Consider the following 18,221-nt stretch of genomic DNA (forward strand, 5'->3'; position numbering starts at 1 on the left):
TGAATACTAATTGATACAACTTTTTTGGTTTGCCGACATCAGACCAAGTGAGTCTCCCTTACGTGGTCTTGGCCTGGTCCCTCCACCACATCCCCAGGCACTCAACTTTGCACTTAAAGAAACAGGCGCCAAAACTGAACGTTTCAGACCAGACGTGTAAACAAGGATATTTACACAGACACAATACAATAAGAATGATATGCTTATTCAACATCAAGGCATGTGAAGGTTTCAAGGCATGTGAACAACTATGAGTCTTAAAATGAGCATGATAGGTCTCCTTTAATGACATGCTCAACTTATGTATCGATACAAAATGGCTCTTTACAAATTTGCCCATCGCACAACCCACACTCATTGAACAGAACAAAATTAAGTTCTTCAAGCGCATCACAGCATGTAGCAAACACCTTCTCCAACGCAGTCGATGAACCCAATCAGGTGTGATACTGAAGCAAAAGTAGATCAATTCCAGCAAAATGCCACAGGCTGAGCTGAACCACCTCTTTCAACTGTAATGGTTGTGCACAACACACATGCAGCCAGTAACGGGGTGTACTCTGAACTCACCGTTGGTGCAGAACCTCCTCAGACCAGATCCCTCTTCGGACCAGGACCCCTCAGTCATGAAGGCTCCTCAGGCGCTGCATCTGCAAACCAGCGGTGGTCAGTGACGACGTGGACAATGAATACTGATTTCAATTCCAACATATTCTGGAGATGGATGTCGTGGCAGATTAATATTTGTTTAATCCCCTCAGTAGATGCTAATGCTATTTGATTACATTTGTGTGTGTGTCACAAGGAAGGTGGCGGAAGTAGGAGCCAATTAAAGACTTTATTTAAATAATCAGAAACACCTAGGGGCAAAACACAGAGCAGGACACGAGCAGCCAAAAACTCACCGACATCTTTGTCACTTTAACAAGACTAGACAACTCATTGAACCGACAGAGACACACATGGTTTAAATACACAAGTGATTGGACACAGGAGGAAACAATTAGGGACACTGCAGACAATCACCCACAGGAGACACCAGGGAGGGAAGTGAAGTTTACCCAGAGACACGCAAGGCGGAAAACTTCAAAATAAAACAGGAAACAAAGCCACACTGTGACAGTGCGGCTCCCTTAACCCAATGACCCTGCAGCTCATCCCTTAATCTCTGAGTTATGTGTATTTTTCTCCTAAATTAAATTTAATAAAACCGTTTCCCCAAATTGTTTCCATCTGCCTATTCCAGAATATCCCAGGCTCATTTTTTGATATTTTTATTAAGAAAGTGTGGAAGATGGACAGCTGCCACGTTGCATACCTGGAACTCAGAGACGGCCATTTGTTCGCGGCGCCTGACTTGTTGTGCTGATTCACCTGCCTGAACCATCCTGACCTTAATACAATGTGACATGAAGAGGAGTGCACTCCATACCTGTGGGCCTCTTCAGGCATTTGGGTCAAAGAACCAAAACCCAACTCACACAACAGAAAAACTGAACCTAAGAAAGTCTGTGGTGCAAACATTGGTAGGATTGTGATCATTTATCCGTTACCTCCCACATAGGTGGAGAAATACTTGTTTTATTGGTAAAATTAAGACTTGCTAAAAGGAAGACAAAGAGGGAGAGCAAAGTTATCCACATAAAACTTTAAACTGGCTCGGAGTGTGAATGCTATCCGGTGTCCTTGAGTGGATACCCCCCCGCCCCCCCTCGTCCCCCCCCTCGCTGTCAGGCTCTTTGTAAAGCGACAGTGCCTGTGACGCCACACCATAACGTGACACCGGTGCCCTCATTCCACAGGAACACTCTACAGTCATTTAAAAATAGTTGGAGATGGGTGGACCCTGTTATTGGCCTGCTTCTTGCCTTTTCCCCAGAATGTTGGACTATTCCTTATAGCAAATTCAGTCAACTAAAGAAGGATATTAAGTAGCGGCTAAGACTTCCCGTTATGTTTTTGGTATAAAATGACCCCAAAGCTCTCATGTCATTTATTTTACCAACCTATGGTGTTCAACTTTTCTTTAAACTTGAATCTGCTCTATCCAGTAGAGTGAACTGCAGTGATAAGCTCAATGTAGAGGTGACCGCATGGCTCTCCAATTGCTCCTGTGAGAGGGTTGAGGGACAGGGAGAGAGGGTTTCCCAGTTGAAATCAGATCAGTTACCCAGTAATGCAGGGCAAGTCTCTTACCTGGTCCTTGCTCAAAATCTAACAAAGCCCCCATGAGAAACCTCCAGTAAAAAGGTAGTAAGATATAATGTTAATTAGCCAACCAAAATTAAATCTGGATTATCCTGCCAAAGCTGTATAGCTTACACAGTAATATTTTACCATAGTATTTGGAAAAATGCCCAAAAATGAGCAATTACATCTATACCCACTGTTCAGAAGTGACGTTAAGCCTGCAGAAGAATTCGCTAATAGGTCTGTGTGGAAGGGCTCAGACTCAGTGAAAAGCAGCTGGCAAAGACCAAGAAGTCAAGACGACTCATGTAACCATGACCACATTTAATCAGCAGCAGGCTCTTACACAAAGACAATAAGCAGTTCATTAGAGTCACTGCTGAGCCGGCGCTTTACAAAGGAAAACAGTCACACACCCAGGCAACACAAAGTCAACAAGCAGAGAGTTTCTTGGAACAGTGCTTTGAATATCATGCAGAGAACCTTTTGATCCTCGTTGCTGTTCACCCTTCACCTTCCCATCTCCACTTGGGACACAGAAAAGAAGGCCTGAGGAGCTTTGTTTTTTGTGTTGCAACTTGTGGGAAGTTGCAAAACACCATGCATGTGTCTGTGTGTGTGTGTGTGTGTGTGTGTGTGTGTGCGTGTGTCAGGCTGCATTGATTTGTATGGCGCTGATAGCCAGACGTGCCTTCCTAAATGGACAGAGAAAGACAAAGAAATGAGACGGAACGGCCACTCCTATACTGTACAGACCGGCTACCGGCTACAAATTCGCACCTCCGTCGCCATGGAAACCCAGCATTGGCTGAGCCTGGAGGGCGACAACAAACCCCGTATCGGAGGAGAGACTTCGTTTGCGCCCTGGCAGCAGGGTCGGTAGACAAAAAGAGACCTTTTTCTTCCTGCAGTAATTCTGCAGCTGACAGCTCTCTCTCTCTCTCTCTCTCATGGAAGCAGAGGGAAAGTCCAGCTACAACAGTCCGGATCAGGAGATTATTTGCATCTCTCTGCGTGTTTGCTTTCAATGAGAGATGCCATTCACACCTTTCAATTGCTATTCATTTCTGTTATCGCTCACATCTCTTCCACACAATGTGCTTCTTTTGTGTGCTGAATTAGACCCATTGTGCGTGCAAACCTTCAGCCGCCCGTATCGTGATCTCGGATCGCTTCGCTTTTATGCACACGGAGAAATTCATTTTAGCTCTTTTATTACAGCACAAGCACCTAGTACCATTACCTGCCTTTTTCTTTTCTTTTTTATTAATAGTGTTGAAAGGAATAAATGAGCTTTTAGTCGGACCGTATGTTCGTTAACACAATGCTGACACGATGCTTTTGGTGAGCACCACACTCGGCTTTCAGTTTAGCTCCCACACAAATAACTACTCCTGAACAATATTAAATGTGTGTCTTTCAACTTGTGCTCGGTGCCAACATTTAGCCTGACACACGTTGCCTTTTTGAATTTCTATTGTGGTGGGAAAGCCACATGGGAACTTGTTTGTGAGAGTTGCCCTAGCAGGGCAGACTCACAGGTCTTTTCGAGCACCAGATGGTGGTTCATTAGATCCTGCCTGTTGTGTATTTGGTGTGAAGCGTGGGAGGAGCTCGGCGGATGTTTGTTCCCTTCGACAGTCAGACTTTAAGACTGGCTTCATCCCTTTGTAATGCTTCCATGCATCAGTGCCTGGCAAGCAAAGGGCTACTAGAGTGCGATGGGAAGAGTCGTTGCCGTTTGGTTTTGTCCTCGCTTTAGAGGAGCGCTGTGTAGCATTTGGCGGCTGCTTGTACCGGTGATGTGCAGATTGCCACCGACTCAATAGCAGTCACCCCTCGCCGTGAACCGATTCAGTTCCTGTAAAAACCTGACTGGGCATCTCTAGAGCGCATGTTTTAATTTGTCCATTGTGGGCTACTGTAGAAACGTGGCAGTGCAACATGACTAAACTCGAAGGCCGGATCCCAATCTGCCCCTTAAACCCTGAACCCTCAGGGACTGAACACACGTCATCTGGTAAATGTTGGTGTGTGAGAGTCTGTGAGGGCTTTAAAGGGCGTAAATAGGAATGGGAAAGCACTTTGCTGCCACATGTCACGTCACCATGGCAACGTCCAGAAATATGATTTACAATTGAGGGTCTATTTCCTGCTATTCACTCTCTGATTTGAACATCTTTGGGCCTTTTTCTTCATAAGATGAGAGGTCATTTTAAATATTGTTTTACTATTTGTTGTCCAAATTTGTTTGATTTCATGTATTTTTTACAAGAAATCCTTACATGTATACATTATATCATGGCAGTCTGAGCTCACGTGTCGCCCTCTTTGTTTACCTTTCATCACGCCTCCATACTTTCACTGGTTATCACGTTGCACTGACTTGTGCCTAAATCCTTTGGGCTTTGCTGACTAACAGAAGGGGTTCATGAAGGGCTCAAAACATGTGCAAGAGACACTCAATGAAGGGGACAATAGGACGGACCTAAAGCCTCACGGAGTGAGCGGGAGGGCACCTCAAAGTTCATGTTTATTGGTTTAAATTGTGTAGGTGAGGGTAGAACAATATCATCACAAACTACAGCTTTTCAAATTCCCAGCCAATCACACCTGAGCATTTAAACCTACAACTGTACATCCTTTGTCTTATTTTGTTTATTTTGATGTTCTTTAAGTTGCTAAAGCTGCAGCCACATACACGTTGTTAACAATGTCACCAACGTGTCACGTTCAAATCAAGATGCAACCCACTTGACCTCAAGCAGATTCCTTCATTTTCCAGAGTTCCTTTCTGTCAACGACGCAGACGGCTTGTTCATTCAACAGAGGATTAGTGTGTGGGTGAAAAGAGCACAAAACAACCGACAGCGTTATTAGTAGCAACACTGGAGTAGTTTGCTTTAGGGCGGAGAACAGTTGAGTGACTGTTGATTTAAAGTAAAAACACACAAGTATTTATCTGATTTGCACTCTGGTCCATCGGGGTTCATGTTATTACTTTACTCCAACTTCGACTCCAGTTCTAGCCTGAAAGGTAATGAACATTAAAAAACTGCATAGACGAAGAGAAAACATGGTCAGAGAAGGGTTTTAAAATATTTTCTGGTGTATATTATTTGATTGTTGTATGCATCTTATAATAATAGGCACACAGTTTTGAACCACCTATTTAAGTCCTTTTAATTTGTTTCCAATAATTAAAAACTGTATATGGAAAGCATGAATGCCAATGCTCCCGAAGTGACTGAACCGTAGGAAAACATTTCTCATTTATTCTCCGAATGAGGTTACACCCATATTAAAATAATTGTTTGTTCATTGCCTTTGTTTGCTGAAGTTTTTGAATACACCCGAGGAGACTGACAGGAAGACGGTTGATGGCAAACATTACGATGAGTTGTGCACACACACACACACACACACACACACAACGCTTACACACAAACATTTCAGGCTATCAGCCCAGGAGACTCACCGCAAATATTCAGCAAAACATATCAAACATACAAACTCAGAAGTAATCGAAAATTTGATGAAACACATGCAACAACAGTGTGGTCTGGTATCAGTAATATCATTTTAGCTCATTGACCACCTGGCCTGTTATATTACAGCCTTTGGCCCTCTATGCCTCTAATAACATGCATTTTGGGTGGCGTGATGGAAACCTGACCTCGCTCCTCACAGATGTTGTGGTCAGAGCTCCTCCAGCTGCTCGCAGACACACAGCCTGCCACAAGACTTGCACTCTTGCATTTAATGCCTTCTCTCCCCGGCCCATTTACATTGTCACATGGTGCGCAGATATGGGGTGATGATTAGAGACTGCATGAGACAGGGCACAATTACAGGAACCGCGTGCTGGGGTAAAGCAGGTGTCACTCAAATGTGTGCGTGTGTGTGTGTGTGTGTGAGTGTGTGTCTGTTCTTGGATGGAGACCACATCTAGCTGCAGTATATCCAGGCTGCCACCCGGTTGGAAAGTAGTTCTCTAAAGAAAATCTTAGTCCTGAATGCACAAGAAATATGATTTGCTTTTGCGAGTACAAAAAGCCAAATGTACCATGGCAGGAATATTTAAATACCTTGTATGATAAACAAACACAAATGCTCTGCAGTATTCTCCAAAGTGTATATCATTCCCACGATAACATGACCTACAGTGAGGTACAAACATGTATTGAGACCCAAATGCAGCCCTTAGCTAAATGCTAACGCTGCAATGCTAACATCTGAATACCAATGCAAACACGCACATGAACATTCACCATGTTAATCTTCTTTAGTTCAGCATGCTAACGCTTGCTAATTAGCACACAGCAAAGTCATTCATTGTGCATTAGGTACATTAAACATTTTGATTTTAGTTCTTAAAAAAGGCAATAACTCCACACCAACGATACAAGTTTGACATATTCTTGAAGCAAATGCATCTTTTCGTGAGGATAAAAATTAAATAATAAAAAAAAGAGTGAGTGGAAAGAGGTGGACGTTAAATGGAGGTATAGGACAATGATGTCTTGTAGCTCTGGAACCTGGCAGACTGAAAGCTGACTTGCTCTTCCTTGACGTAAAGATTGCAAGAGCTCTGCACTTTTGTTATTGCACACATCAATTGCACTGGCAGCACAGAGAGCACTTATCAGAATGTAATGTCGCTCCGGGGACAAAGACCAATAAGTGAGTAAGTAAATAACACTCAAGTGCACATTTGAGGATCGGAGCGATGCAAGTTTATTTCTGTGTGATTAAATGTCAATGGGATTGCTGTTTTATGCATTTAACCTCATTGTGTTGAACATTATTGATTGTGTAAGCAAACGATCTAAAATAATGGTTGGAGTCAGAGGTCAACCGTAGCATGATGTCCACAGATGAGCGGGACAGTTCTTTATCTCGTTGTGCAGGCAGTTTTACGGTCATTAAGAGTTTTAGTATTTTGGCCTATTAAGGTGTTAAATGTACAAATAAGTTGGTAGACATGGAAGATAATGACGATATTGTACTTCTAACCCACTGTTGTGTCACTTTCTTTGAGCACATGTGAGTTCTATGAAAACATTTTAAATTCAATAAAGTCACTTAAGCCAAACAGCTCGGTCACCACAATGAGGTGTAATTTGGAGCTCTGCTTCCAAACGATTACACTGAGCTGTCACTGGAAGGCGTGAACATTACTTTGTACTCTTTGAACCGGTTAAAGACCATTTCAGCACAATACAAACATTCATTGTTTGCTTCATTACTTCTGGTGAACATTAAATCCTGCTATCAAGCAGACTAATTAAAACCACAAATCAAAACCTCCTGTTTCTTTTTTTTACCTTTTATTGAGCTTCACAGATTAGTGTTTATTACTTTTGTTGATTTCCTGAATAAAGTCATTAATGTCACCGTCTTGCGTGTGAAGCAGGAGACACTAATCTCTGATTCACATCTCGGGGTGAGAACGTGAAGCAGAAATCCACAAAGCACAAACACTTGTGAACTCAGATCATTTCAGCCATGCACAGGGCGATTCTAGTTGGTAAATCAAACAGATTTCCACAATTTCTACGCCTTACTATAACATTTTGTTCATTATTTTATGGGGTTTAGTGGCCTCCGGGCTTTTCTTCGCGGGCCATCAGTAGGTCAAACTCAAAATGTGGTGCAGATATTCATGCTCCCCTGAGGATCAGGTCACACTTTTATTCGGTCTGATTGGTTTGGTTTTAATCTTCCATACAATCATCACATTCTGCACGTTGTGTTTAGTGAAAATGAGCAAATATTGAAATGTTAACATGCTACAGCCAAGATATAGGTATACGATATAAGTACGTCATACCAGCAACATATAATCATGTTACAATTGTCTTAGAGCACAAGCATGGACGTAGACTCTTGAATCCCTTCCATTTCATGAATGGAAAAAGAGATTTGAGATTTACTGTAAGGAAGTGACCTCCTGATATAATATTTTATTACGTTTTCACATCTGTTTCACTGTTCAAAGCAGACATCTGCTCTTTTAGATATATAACAGCTCGTGATAGAAAACAACTGTGTGCGCATTGAGGATTGGTGCAGCCAGGACGACAGATGACGTAAACAAAGGAGTCGGATTATTTATCGTTTGAGTCACATTTCAAAAGCTCATTGCCCGTCAATGAGCTTTAATCGACAACTGAGAGAATTCTACCAACCGAATTTGACACAAAGCGGTCGGTCAGAGTCGGTGAAAGTCATAGGAAATATGTCTGGAATGATGAGAGAAATGCGAGAAACACATTATTGAGCAACTCTGTCCCAGCGAAGGTGCCCATCTCGTTTCATCCAGACAAATGTGACTGTCTCCAAAGAGCTCGGCAATAAGCCGTCTCTGACTGTCACTGGGAATACTCTGCGTTCACATTTTAAAGGTTGGAGGTAATTCCTGAGCTCACTGTGCAAACGACACAGGCCCAAACACATTTAGAGTTCGACCTTTTAGCGTCTCTGGATCTCCCCTCTCTCTCTCACACAGAAGATCGATTACCTCTCCAGCTAAGCTTTTACTGCTGCTGATGGGTCAGTGTGTGTGTGTGTGTGTGTGTGTGTGGGGGGGGTTCATATCCGGTATATACGCCCCCACTCTCACACCTACCACTCACCCTCCAGACATCAATATTCCCATGACCCACTGGAAAAACAACCCCCCCCCCCCTCCTCTGGCAGGCCCGTTTGATGCAACTTAGCATAATCAATATCTTCAATAAAATAGAAGGGATACGTTGGCGTAGAGACCTCCTAAGCCCCCGCCAAATCCCCCAAACTGACTTGAACGACGAAGCTGTTGGCACCAGAGGCAGCAGCTGATTGAGGATCGATAGCGGGAGGTTGACAAGGACGACAGACAAGGACACCTCGGCAAATGAAGATAATTCAGCGGCCCCGTCTTATCTATTGGTCCCTGTCTTCTTTATCTAATTTGGCAATAAAACAACAACACAGAATGCAACACACGGGCCTTTCTTTTATTCCCACACACCGTAAACGCCGGCGGTCGGTTGAGATTTTGTCTCCGCTGGATGTGTGCAAGATTTCACCAATGACCTTTCTGGAAAATGTTTTTTTTTTTTTCTTTCTTCCATACCCTTTCTGATTTCTGTTGAGGCGAGAACGGCAGGCAAGTGGCTTAAGAAATGTCGCCCTTCGCCGGGTTCGGCTAAGAGGGAGGGTCACCTGTGACTTGACTGACAGACAGTGACATCCCGTGGGGACCTGGGAGGCACGAGGAGGAGAGGGACGGTCTCCTCTTCCCTGCTTTGCTGTTGTGTCTCATGCAGCTCCCCAGAGAGCGAGAGGGGATTTCAAAAGCGCCTGCAGAGAGATGAGCTGCACAGATAAGCAGAGAAGGTGAGAGAGCTCATCCTGCTGTCACGCCTCGCAGGCACACAACACAATTGAGATTGTGTACCTATCGGATTTGACCAAAGGCAAGGCTGATTTTTTTGCTTTTTTTCCCAACGTGCTCAAGACCCGAGTCGCGGTCAGTGATTCACACATCTGGTAAAAGGAGAAAGATGTGGCATTGAGATATTGCATTAAGGATTACACACCGCTGTCATTCCGAATAACGCAGAGATAAGAGTTTGAGACATTTAGGAATAATTTCACCCAGTCACAGCACAGGAGATTAATCCACACACGAAATATAATCCATTGTGTCAGGGACAGCTGATATGATATTTTGTAAGCACAAGCTGACCCACACACACACACACACACACACACACAGTCAATAGAGTTCCCCTTCCCTCTGCGCCTTGCCAGCTGTGCTTCGGGCACGCTGAACCCTCTTCTGGGTAACGTGATCCTGAACTGGGTGGCACTCACAGCATGGGAGCATCTGCTGTGGGACTGTGGAAGCGGGACAACTGTGTCCCGGTCACATGGTGTCACATGTGACGAGCTCCAAATCTGAGCCGGATCGGTCAAACACCGGGAGTCAATAAGGGCCTCTTGACTGTGAGCTCCCGTCTTTGCTGAGGTTGGATTTTCAACCCATCGGATCAGGTCTAACTTCACTGCTTCTCAGCTTCCTCCACAAGGCCGATAAAATCCCAACATGTCACTGTAGTATTTAGTTGGTCCCATGCTGCTCGGCTCACAGATCTCCCTCCAAATTTCTCCATGTGCGAAAGTCCTTTGGTTCCTCTCTTTAGTCACAGCTCGTCCCCCCCCCCCCCCCCCCCACACACACACAACCCTGGAATCCTCCTCCACCAAACCAGCCAACACTTCCCCGGGTGCCAGGGTGAGCTCTCATCTGCTATCCTGGCACACATGAAGATTAAGTACCTGAATGTCACGGCACGCTGCTGGCCAAACCCAGAGCTAGACCCCCCCCCCCCCGACGCCCGCGAGCGAGGGACCAGGAATATTCCTGGGCAGCTCTGGCGTGGTGGGACGTGGAGCTCAGAGCGGGCGGCCTGGTAAAAACGGCCTCCGGGGATCAGTGATGAAGTGAAAAAAAATGTGCAAGTAAGCAAACTGCGACCGGCTGTAATTTCCCCGAAAGGTTGATCCAAACGTCAGGGAGGAATGAGTCCCAAAAATGACTCGACCAAACCAACCCTTCCCACTAGTCCACGTACCTGCCACCAGCCTCCAGAGGACGTGATGGATTGGACCACACTCCAGCAGCTGGGCTGGAGGTTTATGCAGGAAGTAGCAACAAATTTAATTGTTTTTCTCTCCGTACCCAGAAAGGCTTACGATTAATTATTCAGCGAGTCCTTTGACGTCCCTGAGGTGAGAGCAACATCTGTCATTTATTTCAAGCACACAAACTCTCAGGGAATCAAGTCACAAAGCCATTATGGTCTCATGTTTCCATTCCAAAGTCTTAGCACACCTGCCGTTTACAAAATAGGGGAAGGAAAAAAAAGTGTCATAGAAAAAGGTCGTTATCTTTGTCTTTTCCTGCAGGAGCTCAACAAATGTACCGTTAATAATGAGCTTCTTTGTCTTTTGTCCGGAGAACAAGGTCCGCTACGTTAACTTTCATTTCCACGTCTTTTATAACACTACATGCACTAAATAAAGCTCTCCTAGGTCATCTTTTACTTGTATTATGTCTTTCTGTTGCATCTTATAAGTGGACGGATTACAATTGGAAAACTTTAGGGTTCCTGATCTTAAGAAATCAGAGCAAATATCTGCAACTTGAACAATGTTATCATTCAGTTTTCAAAGCTCACTTGAAAGGTAGATGACGTGGGTGGAAATGTGCAGACCGTATCATGGAGGAATATATCAAACTAATATCAATCTTTACAACGTCAGACTTTTTAGTGCAAGTATTGCTCTGAGGCTCCATGGACCGTGTTCATAACTTGTGTATCGGTTTCCATTTGACTAAAAGACTGCATTTCTCTTGAAGGAATGTGTCTCTCTTACATTACACACTGTTGGGAAAGGATCACTTCATAGCCGGTGGGCGACAGGGAAACCTCTTCATTGTACATACAGACATGTACATGAGGTTTTACAATTGTTTACAGAGGGTAAAAAAAAAGAGGTTTCACAACACCCCCAAATCCGGATGAAAGGAATAAAGACAATACCCGTCAGGCTCGTTAATTGACTGGTTATTCGTAAAAATGCTGAGTTGTGGTTTTACGGTTTGGAACTATTTTTTTTTTAAACAGACCACCATTTCCCCCTTGCATTCAGTCCTTTTACTACACTAAGCTAAACGTTCTTTCATATTTCCAAATATATTGAACAGAATTGGAAAAAATAAACCCCCAAAAAACGTACATCCATCCTTTAACAAGGTGTTTTAATCAACTTAAAATGAGCAGATAATCCTTCGGTCAATTTAGCAAATCATTGCTTTTGGTTAACAATGCTAGAAATAGAAAGACATTCAAAGCACAAAAATCACGCATTTTTACATCTACATTTATTAAAAAAAAAAAACCCAAATTAGAACAAAATTTGAAATAAAAAAAAAGCAACCAGTGTCCCACCAGGGATGAGACCGTTTACGGAGAGAGACATTTTCAAAAGCATACAAAACAGCAAACTGTATTCTAGCAGCATCCAAATGTTGGAATCTCCAAAATCATCATTTATATATTTAAATATATAGCTGTTTTGTTTTTTTCGCCCTGGCAAGCTACACACTTTACAACATACACAGAGCTTTATCTCTCCTTTGTGCAGAAAAATAAAACTTAATTAAATAAACAACTTTAGGTTAAATAAGCTTAAATAATAGTGTTAAATACAAGACACTTCTGTGGCAGATATGTACAGAAATAAACACATTTGGCATTGTAAGTGTGGTTCACTGGTGCTTGCTCTGATGCTCTGGAAACCACTGCATAAGAAACATTATGCTGCTCTCTCTAACACACACACACACACACACGCTCACACACGCTCACACGCACACACAAACACGCTCACATTCATGCGCGTGCACACACACACACACACACCGACCAGTCATATATACGATTTTATCAGTGAGCCACAGACAAGGCATGTGTTTTTAAAAGAGAATTAAAAGCATAGAGAAACAATCCATTTAAAACCAAGAGTTTCAGGCACAGTCTCTTCCTGCTTCATAAATACATGTCCAGTACAACTGCTGAACGGCAGGAACTCTTCACGTTTGTGCTAACTTCTTTCTTTGCTTTTTTTAAACACAGTTTTGTAACTACCACTTCATTATTGCTAGGACATTGTGACAGTGATTGGAAACTACTGACAAACATGTGTAGGGAAAGCACCGTTAAACATCAAAATTACTGCCATGTGACCCTACATTACAACACTGAGGTAAAGAAAAAGTGGAATTCATTGAAAGAAAAGACATGGCACAAAACATCAAACCTTGACATTTTGGGGACTTTAGGACCCAGTAATCCAGAAAAAAGGGTTTCGGTTGAGCTACATTCATTTCCCCCCCCCCCCCCCGTGCACCCCATTGTATATTTCAAAGACGGCCACATGTGGATTCCTCTCGCTGCAAGCAGACAGTTAAGTACCACTTCATTATGTCCCGTACATTCCTCCCCTCCTGCCCCCCGCCCCCCCTCTTTCCTGTGTCCGTGCAGGCCGGCCCAGAAACAGCTGCGTGACAGTGTGCGCGGGACGATACAGTACAGCTGAGTATACAGTACAGTGGAATGACGTGACATACGTAGGTAGATTATATGTAGACTACAGTACATGAGCTTTACATTCCACTACTGTAAGAACATCCCAGGGACTCGGGCGGGTGCAGTGGGGGAGGTGGGGGAGGGGGGGGGGCACCCTTAATTCCTCTCCAGCAGAGGAGAAGAGGAGGAATCCCAAGAGTCTCTTTAAAAGGGATAAAGAAACTTAACATCAGCAACAGCCCTGCACTTCAGGGTCAGGTCCCAAAACTAAGGTCCCCATCAGGATTGTGAGTCTCTCCTCGCAGGGCTGCACTAGAGAACTCTTTACTTTAGTCTTCATTACTCAGGGGGGTAATGGTTTGTTTGCCTGGGGATGGTGTGGTAGTCGTACATAGGAGTTGTCTGGATGCCCAGGAGGAGTGATGACCTCCTCTCATCTCAGGGCTTCTTGTCAATGCTGTGAAAGAACCACTCGGTGAACTTCCTGAGCTGAGCCGACGCCGTCTGGCTCTCCTCCTGCAGTCGCATGTTGTCCTGTCTCAGGTGTTGCACTTCCTCCTGCAGCATCGCCTTATCCTCTTTCTCCTGAACACACAATCAACACCAGGACGTGAGGGGGGGAAAAAATAGATGGATACAAAAGAGGTTGATAAAAGCCCCGCTGTCGTCAGCGGCGTCTAAATGGGAGGCATTAAGGTGGCAAAGCAGCCTTTTCTCTGCTTTTATAGAAGTGCACTTCCTCTCTCCATTTTAAGCACATTAGTTGAGGTGGGGATATATGTTGGGCTGGGACACAATGAGGGAAGGAAGCAGGATATTGCACTGAATGGACAAGTTTGTGCTACAGAGACCGCCGGGCACCCATTACTCACTGTCCATTTCCCTGACCCGTGTGACACATTGTTTGCCAACGTGGAAACGGTGAGGACGACGCCTTTGAGAAATGCGGACTCACCTTTCTGAGGTCGTGCTGCAGCTGCCTGAGGATCACCTCCAACTGGTTGACTTTGCCAGTTAGTGTGGAGGGGGGGCCGCTGTTTGGGACACAAGAAAGGACGACGTTAACAATCACGAAGGACTCATTTATTGCATTACCAGTACACAATGGTAATCTACCAGTGTACAGCAGCTGGTGATTGACAGCTCGCTAAGTCGTGGTCTCAGGGTCTTTTATGGATTAACTGTCGCTAGGTTGACTTCACCAGTCCACTGAAAGCTCTGCAGCCAGCTGGTGTTTTCAAGTTTGTTGATTTGTTTTTAAATGGTACGCCTGTAACGGTCTTCAATGTGCACATGTTGGCAAAGTCTAAGTGGACTTGGAAGTACAAGAGAAGCATTGTTGATGTTCTGCAGCGTAGCCTCAGAATCTATGATTAAATACATAAAATGTAATCAAATGGTACTTCTTACATAATCCTTGAATGGTCTGGATTCATTTAGAGCCTATTTTAACAAAGGGTAAGGTAAAGTAGTTAGAGTCCTGCTTTAATGTATTTTCCATAAAGCACATTTGGGTAGAGATGCCGTTGCCTTTGTAGATTACACTCACATAAGGTACACTCGCGTGTTTATTCCACTCATTACAATATTGCTCTCCAAATTCCACTATAGTTGAATCCACTGAGCTTTGCTCCCACCACAGATGCATGCACGCTTCCTTCTTCATTCTTATCGCGGCTAAGCTATGATCGGACCACAACTGTTAGCGAAGAGTCAATCATCCGGTTGCTACGGGAGCGTTTAGGTTGGTTGGGGAAGCTTACTCTGCTCCCAGTGCCGCTCCCTCCGCCTCCACCACCCGTCTGGTCAGCTCCCTGGAGATCTGCAGAGCCTCCGCCCGCTGCATGTCCGTCATGGTACAGAAAGACGCCACGCGCTGGTCTGGGGGACAGAACGGGTGACGTAACGGGTCATTTATCTGCCCTTCACATCAATAAGATGAGATGTGTGGAGCAATGCATTTCATGGTGTCAACACGCAACTCAAATTGCAGCAGAGCAACACAACCGCATGCACACATTCCCGACAGGATGGGCCAATTCATTCACGCTTGGTCTGAATGAGTGGCTGTGGTTTAAGCGCCGCTACAAAGCCACCGAAGTAAGTTCCTCCGTGTGAAGGAAATAAGGAACAAGGTGGGGAAAAAAGAGCCTTTCCTGACCGTCTCAGATAGTAAGTAAGTCCCTCGGGTGTTGCCCCGGTGCCGTTGCCCGTCTGAGCTTCCTCTGACAGCTGTTTGGCTCACAACGGGCTCGGATCCCAGAGAGCCGCGAGGCACCAGTCATGCTTGTTTTACCATATCAGGCCCTTAAGCTCGCTCAAAGCCCCATGGAAAACCCAAACTTGGCATGTTCTGCTGGGGGACTGCTCAGTTTTGAGTAATGCTCTTTTCTTTAGAAACCAATCACTCTCTCTCAAGCCCTTGGTCTGAGACTAAAGATAGGAGGATCAGCATATTCATAGAAAAGATTAAGGATACCCTTCCATTATTTTAGTTCCCCAAATGAAAGCTAATCCACTTCAAGACAAAAGCTGATCGAGCCTGGAGCTGGTTGCTCAGACGAGGTAGGAAAAGTAAAATTTACATATGAATGAACACTTTCCTCGTATGAGACGGCTGCATTAGAAAGATTAAAGACTCCTCAGAAAGCAGCTCGCCATCTCTGCGTGACACGGTGTCCACATTTACCGGACAAACGGCTGAAAAATCAAACAAGAACAGATCACACTGAAGGGAAAACACGACGATCCATGCAAGTGAGCAGTCGGCTGGGCTTATTTTTGAGGGAACATTAAAAACACATTTACTAGTTGGGGAGGAAAGCCTCCAGTGATTAAAGCAAAAGCCCGTTTGCATTTTAGAAGAAAAAAAAATCTGCTTCTGCTCCCGTAAGTCAGAGGAGCAAGAGTGTTTTTGCAGATGTTGATGCAGACTGAGCAGTCTCCCAGGAAGCCCACGACCACCATTCGGAGTGCCGTGAATGCCTCACAGAGCAGGCAAACCAGAGCCGAGTAAACATACATGGCACAACGGCAGCCTGGAGTCACTCTCTGCTCAGCAACAAGGCTCCAGTTTACGCAGCGCCTTTATCTGGGCCAGCCGGCTGCGCCGTGACAACTGCCTTCAAGCTGCCAGTCAGACTCTGCATCACAATCCCGTTAAATGAGGAGCGATGCAGCGGGAAGTGTGTGAAAGAAGCAGCTCCAGCATTAATTATGACGAATGAACGCGCTACGTCGTCCGCTCGCTGCTCACAGGGGTCGCGCGGAGTTCAAGTGGGGGGAGAAAAAAACAACAAACATACTCATGTCAGCGTTTCTGTGATAGATGGAGAAAAACAATGGCATGAGATTGGTAGCAAAAGTAATTAAAAGGAGGGAGGAAAAAAAAAAAAAAAAAAGAACAGAAGTGAAGCTGGTCGTGAGGTGGCTGAGACGTGCCAAATCCAATTAGCTGAAAATAGTGTGAAAAGACAGATTTCGGTTTCGACAGGAACATATCGCTCATGTTGTCGAGAAAGACAAAATACTGTAAGCCCTCATGAATTAATCTGAGCACTCAGTTCCTAAATCACTTGTTCCAGACGCCGCAAAAGCCACAAATCCTCTTAAGCATTCTTGTTCAGACAGCCTATAAGAAACCACCTCTAAAATTAAGATTTCTATTTCTAAGGAGAGTGTCGACCGCTTTGGGCCGGACAACGTGAAGAAACTTCTTCTGGAGCATGTTCAGATTTAATGGACAAAAGGCCACACGAGGAGCTCACTTTACTCCTAAACTGCCATCGGTAGAATGTGGCATCGCTTTAAGAACTTTCCATTCGTGGCCACTTGCTGACTTCATGGTGGGAAAATTGGCCTCATGTCTCTGCTGATAATCACAAGGGAGCTCGGGGCTGAGGTGCAAATAGCAAAAGGAAAGATCTGCACAAGTCACCTCCCTTTGGAGACGCTAGAAGAAACACAAACACAAAGCGCGCAAACAGACCTTGCACATGCAAGCAAACCAGCATCTGCAGACACACAAACCAACAAACCAACGCACACACCCACCCACCCACACACACCCACACACACACACACACGAGTGTGCGCGCTAAGCAGCCAGGGAGATTGGGGAGGTTACACAAGGTGCCAGCAGCTTCAGCCACCCCGGTTACCTTCAAAGGCTCGTGCTGCGTCAACCAGGTGAGACCAGTCCAGGCCCGAGGCAGCGTCGGGGAGGGGCATGAGGCCCGGGTCGCTGAACTTGGACCGGTCCGCCAGGGAGCCGTCAGAGAACCAAAACTCATCTGCAGAGACAGGCAGGCAGGCACTCCGATCAGTGTCTGGGCCTGGCCTCAGTTTAGGGCTGATCCCAGAGTCGCTCTTCAGTTTGCATCGGTGCAGACAAAGGGGGGTCGGGAGAGGAATAAGAGGGGCGCAAAGGAGGGGCGGGAAGGAGGGGGGGGGGAGGCTTAAAGGGATGTCTAACTAAAGTTTAGCATTCACACGACTGCCCCATAGGCCGACATAAAACCACCAGCTCAGCATCCGCTGTCTGAGGGGCGATAAATGTCTCGATTAATCGACTTTAAATGTCTTCGTGTTTCAATCAATGTGTCTCCGTCTGTCTGTCTGTCTCCTGCCTTTTCTCCCTGTCAGCCCTGAAAGACGGGGAATGAAACAAACAAGCTCCCATTCTGCAGAGAGGCATTTAGAAAAGCATGAGTGGAGAAGCTGAGAGGAGACAGAGAGCGAGTGAGAGAGCTCGAGTTCATGCCGACATTCTTCTTTCAATTTACACAGAGTCTTGGAGCTTGAGTGATTCACTGTTTACCAAATTGGTCTGTTACAGCGAGGGAAAGACGGCGCCTGTCTTTTTCACTACCCTTCAAAACAATCGAG

The 18,221-nt window shown here is 45.0% G+C and overlaps 1 protein-coding gene across 7 annotated transcripts in view; it reads right to left on the minus strand.

The window, feature by feature from the left end:
* The window catches only part of LOC119214223 (signal-induced proliferation-associated 1-like protein 2), a 102,681-nt gene that overhangs the window by 20,869 nt on the left and 63,591 nt on the right, over positions 1-18,221 (minus strand). For 5 of the 7 annotated variants that reach the window (XM_037465851.2, XM_037465848.2, XM_037465844.2 and 2 more), the window contains 4 exons: positions 17,495-17,626; positions 15,098-15,215; positions 14,290-14,368; positions 11,984-13,919 (listed from right to left, as the gene is read on the minus strand). In XM_037465851.2, the coding sequence (XP_037321748.2) occupies positions 13,773-13,919; positions 14,290-14,368; positions 15,098-15,215; positions 17,495-17,626 (476 nt within the window). In that variant the 3' untranslated portion in view covers positions 11,984-13,772. Of the gene's footprint in view, positions 1-11,983; positions 13,920-14,289; positions 14,369-15,097; positions 15,216-17,494; positions 17,627-18,221 lie in introns of those variants that run through there. The other 2 variants (XR_009957226.1, XM_037465849.2) reach the window with 2 other exon arrangements.

This window comes from Pungitius pungitius, chromosome 13, assembly GCF_949316345.1.
Source record: "Pungitius pungitius chromosome 13, fPunPun2.1, whole genome shotgun sequence".
NCBI classification, from domain to species: domain Eukaryota; kingdom Metazoa; phylum Chordata; class Actinopteri; order Perciformes; family Gasterosteidae; genus Pungitius; species Pungitius pungitius.